General features: G+C 35.3%; 1 protein-coding gene across 1 annotated transcript; it reads left to right on the top strand.

The window, feature by feature from the left end:
• Positions 1-4,878: 4,878 nt before the first annotated feature.
• Positions 4,879-5,741, top strand: LOC108911915. Its single transcript, XM_023455570.1, has 2 exons — positions 4,879-4,903; positions 4,962-5,741. The coding sequence occupies exons 1-2, from the start codon at positions 4,883-4,885 to the stop codon at positions 5,454-5,456; spliced, it is 516 nt and encodes a 171-aa protein (XP_023311338.1). The 5' UTR covers positions 4,879-4,882; the 3' UTR covers positions 5,457-5,741.
• Positions 5,742-6,138: the final 397 nt, after the last annotated feature.

The raw sequence follows: 6,138 nt of genomic DNA, 5'->3' as shown, positions 1-6,138 counted from the left end.
CATAATTTTAGCAATTCCTTCACTATGAAAAACTATGATATTAAATATGTCCTAACACATCGATTGAAACTTTTTCTGACAAATAAAAAAAGTAGTAAATTAAATAAAAAATATACTATATATTTCTTTATTGAAGTATGCTAACATAAAGAATAAAAAATTTAATGTACGTTAGAACGTTAATCTTTGGTTTTACTAGGAAAAAAATCCTGGATTAGTGACAGCGCACTCGAATGTTCAAGAGTCGCCAGGATTAGAGCAAGAATATATATTAGCGAGTGCCATGAAATATGCAAATTTAGGCAACATAAAAATAGAAGATGCTGCTGAAAGTCATGCATGATAATAATTTTGATACAGAAAGCAGTGCTTCATCAAGCAGCATTATCTTTCTAGCATCGGAAAAAGAAGAATCGGAAAAGGATGGCTTGATCTACATTGCTGGATTTTTAGCAAAAAAGCTCAAGGCAAAGTACCCCACTTTGGGAAAGTATACTCATGAAACCAAAAAAGCTATTAACTTTCATAGCTCTACAAGATGCCTTTTTATACAAAATTTATCCTATGGTGGTTTAATAGAACCCTCAGAAGAATGGAAGCAACAATGATTTAAAATGGACAAATATTTTCAAAAGTTTCATAAACAATCTTTCATTGAGAAAAATGAAGTTGTGAAAAAAACTTCCGATTACACAGGTCAACATTTTATCTAGGCATGTGCACGGGAATCGACGATGAAATTCTAGGGTTTTTGGGGTCGCTGATTACAATGAGCGGGTCGGTTATGGTCCATCACGTCAAGTTCAAGGTCATTTGAAGGTCAAATGGTCAAAAGCTTCCAAAAATCTGAAAAAATTCATGGACATGTTTTTGAGGTCGCTGAATCTGAATCCGGTGTTTATTTTTACTTTGCATGCATCCTCGAGGTCATTTAAGGTCATCTCAAGGTCATTTGAGGGGGTTTTGAGACAAAAAGACCATCCGAAAAATCTGAAAAAATTCATACGTATGTTTTCGAGGAATCCCTGAATCTGAATCTGAGATTAGTCGACGTCATTTCAAGGTCATTTGAAGGTCAAATGGTCAAAAAACCTTCCAAAAATCTGAAAAAATTCATGGTCATGTTTTTGAGGTCGCTGAATCAGAATCCGGTGTTTATTTTTACTTTGCATGCATCCTCGAGGTCATTCAAGGCCATCTCAAGGCAAGTATTCTAGTTCTGTGGCACAATTGTGCATTTCGCAGATTGAGATTGTTACCATGTTATGTGTTATGTATTAATGAGATTTATACCAGAAAAGATTCTTTGAAAAATGACTGTAGAATCCACGTAAAAAAGTAGAATCCAGGCTGTCTATCTGACTATAAGAATTGTCCAAAGAATTTTATGTGGCTCAAATTATCGAATTGACCACGACTAACTAAAACTTGTGGTTGCACCCAGGGCACTTCCACGTGGTGATGGTGGGCAACGGAGTTGTCCCACTATTCGGCAAAGTCCCTGGGTTATGCCATGCCGTCATGGCAACCACAAGTAAAAGTGGCTAAAACTTGGCCCTTGGAGAGTCAAATGCTACAAGTTCAAGATTTTGTAAAAATGACGTTAACAGCTTTTGTATTGTTTGCGGACTGCATACACCCAAAAACAAATTTAATTTTTCAGATGCATTAAAGAATATATAAAAGCACATTTAATATTGTGACTGATTCTGTGAGCAATTCTTACACACCAAATATCATCTGTGGTAAATGTCGTCATATTGTCAACGGAACAAGGAAAAAAATATATTTTTCACCTACGAAACGGAGAAATCCATCAGACCATACGACCGATTGCTATTTTTGCTTAATCAACCTGAAAGGTTATAACTATAATAGCAGGCAATTTATAACATATCCATGCGTAGAATGTGTAACATTTCCCACATACATAGAAACGATCGTAGCATGGATATAAGTGAAGAGAATGTTCAAGATTCCGCTGAACCTGGTGACGATCGTAGCATGGATATGAGTGAAGAGAATGTTCAAGATTCCGATGATATAGAAATTAGGGGATGAGGGTGAAAAAGTGTAAATATATAACGTTTTTCTCTAAATGTTAGGTTTCCATTTAAATTCTATGTACAATTTTAAATTTGTGTTCATTACTTGGTAAATATATAGATATATGAAAAAAAACTAGTCAGATAGACAGCATGGATTCTACTTTTTTACCTGGATTCTGCACTTTCCAAAGAACCTTTTCTGGTATAAATCTCATTAATGCATAACATGGTAACAATCTCAATGTGCGAAATGCTCAATTGTGCCACAGAACTAGAATACCTGCCTTGACCTTGAATGGCCTCGAAGATGCATGCAAAGTAAAAATAAACACCGGATTCGGATTCAGCGACCTCAAAAACATTTTTGGAAGGTTTTTTGACCGTTTGACCTTCAAATGACCTTGAACTTAACGTGATGGAGCCTAACCGACCCGCTCGTCGTAATCAGCGACCCCAAAAACACTAGGATACCATCTTCGATTCCCGTGCACAAGCCTAGATAAAATGTTGACCTGTGTTATATATCAAGTAAATTAGAGGACATATCTAAAGACTTGGTAAAACATTTCAGTCAACAAAGAATATTTGTCCGAATAAAATATCTAAATGTAAAACAAGAGAAACAAAAAAAGAGGAAGGCATCCTTAGATGATCAGAAAGGAAACATCTTTTAAAAAATTGAAAAAGATAGTAAATTAAATAAACGTTATTAAACTAATGATTTTTTCTTGTACAGTCCTAATGTTATGAAATGAACTAAAATAAACAATATACAGTGAAAATTCAAAATTAATGTTCTGCTTATTAAAAAAATTATGGGTTTTACTTTAAAGAGAAGCCAACTTCAGTAGTTATTATAATGTGCCCATTAGGCTAAAGCAAAAAATATTTATATATGCACTTCGTTTCAGAAAATTCCGCAATGGATTATTCAAAAAGATAGTTATGTGTTAAACTGTAAACGTAAATACCTGCTTGATAACTTATTCATATTGCGATGAAAGGTATGTACGTATATAAAATTTTTCTTGGTTTATTTATTTTAAATTTACATAAATTAACCAGTTTCTGCAATGAAATATAGCTTTCCCTAAATTAAATTGTGTTATAAACTTAAACCCTTACAACAGTAGTATTGTGTTACCATAAAATTGTTATTACATCTGGATTTTTAAATGAGCTAATGGGCTTCACAATACTATATTCAAAATGTGGCACGCAGGCTGACGTCATCCCCGCGTTTTTCTGCTCGCCTCTCATTGGTCTAAAGTTACCACGCAACCTGTCTCTCTATAAACGTTGCTTGAACGTTGCGTTGTTTAGTGACAAAAATTCCGCAATTACGTGCGTATCCTTGTGGAGATAACGCAGTATCGGTGTGAGAGACCAACGTTACCGGTTACGTTATGTTTGATAGTGAGTATTTTTTTTATTTGTAGTAGTCTTTTTAGTTATAAACCATATATTTAGATACTCCTTTGTGAAAATGGATTATGAAGCAGAGCAGGCAAGGCTACAGCGGCTCTTTGATGAAGTTTCTACCCGAGCCAGATGATGACGACTCAAGTTTACCAGATGAACAAGTAGAAGCAGTCAAACTCGGTATGTGTGGTTGTATCGTAGGTTAATTTATCAGTTTTCCGCTGTGCATCGAGCATGATAGTTGAAAAATATGAGCCATCAATTTATTAAAGACTTCATTAAAATATACGAAAGTGAGCCTTGCCTTTGGCAAACAAAATGTAAGGAATACCACGAAAGGAATAAAAAAGATGCAGCTTACGCAAGATTGCTAGAAAAACTGAAAGAGATTGAGCCGAATGCTACAAAAGATGATGTCATTAAAAAAATAAATAACCTGAGAAGTGCCTACAGAAAAGAAAAAAAAAACGTAAGGACTCTTTGAAGTCAGGAGCGTCAACTGATGACGTACACAGGCCGAAGCTGTGGTACTTTGGGATGTTAAGGTAAGCTTTTTGCTGCATGAGTGTTTCGTCATCGTTTTAGCTCGCGACAGAGTTGAGTGCTTATTGTATTTTTATTTAGTTTTCTAGGTGATCAAGATATCCCTCGAACTAACCGTTCAAACTTGGACAGTTATAATGATGATGATAATATACAAAACAATAATAGCGAAACCCAGTTAAATTTTTTAAAAAAAGTTCACAAATCAGTTATATTTTTAAAATTATATACTACGTCAATTGACTTTAAGGGGGGACGTTCACAATATCGAAATACATTCTATCGAAAAGACAGTTCGATATTTTCATTTTCCATAAAACGTGCTCGATTTTTCGATAGAATGTAATTCGATATTGTGAACATCACCCGATTTTAAGAACATCGCAATGTAATAACTGCATCTATCTAAATAACACACGCGAAGCCCAGAGTTTTAAATGAAGTTGAGTTGCCAAGGTACTTGGCCTTCATTGGCAAAATAGTTCATGAAATCTTCCCACTCTTTTTTGCCGCACGAGCCATGTTTTCTGGACTGTTTCAGTTTAAGCCACATACGTATACATTATTTGCCTCATATTCTGAAGTAGCTGAACCTTTATCTGTATTTTCGCTGTCGAACATTCTGAAGGGGCATAACAGCTGGACCGTGTTTTCATTAAATAATTGTGCAGTATACAGCAGGCCATTACGACATCTTCAATATTTTTTGTTTTCACGTTAATTGCCGTGTGAAATATTCGGAACCGTGCGATCATAATAAAAATAAAGGCGATTTTTTAAGGTGCCAATCATTAAGGAGGTGGCTCCTTTTAATTGGCTCCTGGCTCCTTGGAGGTTCCTTTTAATTGGTGGACCCTGTATTATATTGCATGGCAAAAAACAGTATACGAGTAATATCAAAAATGTTGTATTAATGGATAACTTCGATGATGTATGACTTTGTTTCAGGAACATTTAGGCGAATTATCGCAAAACAATAAAGAAACCCAATGTACTTTTCCTTATGAAGAAATATCATCGGAACCACTAGTAGGAAGTTCTGCACCTCGCTCTCACCGACGAAGCAAAGGAAGGGTTCAAACATTAGAACAACAAGTTTTGGAAAATGAGATATTGCTATCGGTGAAAGACTATTTTAGAAAGCCCCGACTTGAGGAAGACCGGTTTGACATTATTGGAAAAACCATTGCCGTAAAATTACGAAGGCTTCCAAAAGAGCAAATGCTCATTGCCGAAAAGATAGTTAGTGACACTTTGTTTCAAGCTGAAATGGGCCATTTAACCATGACCCATAAACTTGTTAATAAGGCTAAACCTCAACGTCTATTCGGCCGCAGTAGAATAGCTGTGCCGATTCTGCTCCACAATTCAAGATGGCGACTGGAGCAGGATCAGCATAGCTTTCAGCCGGCTACGTCACATCGGCTGACGCCTGCGCCGTAGAGGTTGATGACCGTTCGTGCTGACTAGAAGTATTATTTATGTATGGATCTATTAATATTAGTAGGGTTGTTGTTGATTTTTTAGCATTTCTTCTGATACAATGAGTGGTCAAAAGCGGGTTGTGTATAACTTGGATAATAATAAAACTTATATACTTATGGACCTTATGGCTGGTTTGAAAAGGCAAGAAAACCAAAATGGATGGAATTGATCAGTGATAGAGCTCACTTTCAGAAAAGAATTAACGATGTATGATTTACTATAAGTAGTATTTTAGATAATAATCATCGATCGCGTATTTACTATGAACGATTTTGTTAACATATTTCTAACTATAAAATAAAGTTTTATACTCATATTTGTGTATTATTTTGAGGATACCTAACCTGTCTGGTGTGTGTGCTGGTATAAAAGTAGGTGACTTTAGATTTCTTCAATCATTATTACATTAGAATTGTGCTGAACAGTTTTATTTATTGATTGCAATATGCCTGTTCCAGTAAAGTATAAGTGCATCAAATGCGGAGGAGATTGCGACCTACCAAACAGAAAATGTTTCCCATGTGAAACTAAGGATTATTTTAAGGATGCAGATGGATCGAAGCATGTTCCTAGTTCTTACTTTGATAAAAATAATTCCAAGTAACTGTTGTTGCTAGTGCGTCTAATGTTATAATGTTTT

Source organism: Anoplophora glabripennis, unplaced genomic scaffold (assembly GCF_000390285.2).
Source record: "Anoplophora glabripennis isolate ALB-LARVAE unplaced genomic scaffold, Agla_2.0 scaffold735, whole genome shotgun sequence".
In the NCBI taxonomy this organism is placed as follows: domain Eukaryota; kingdom Metazoa; phylum Arthropoda; class Insecta; order Coleoptera; family Cerambycidae; genus Anoplophora; species Anoplophora glabripennis.
Note: the sequence above shows the minus strand (reverse complement) of the source record. Positions and strands in the feature narration are given on the sequence as shown.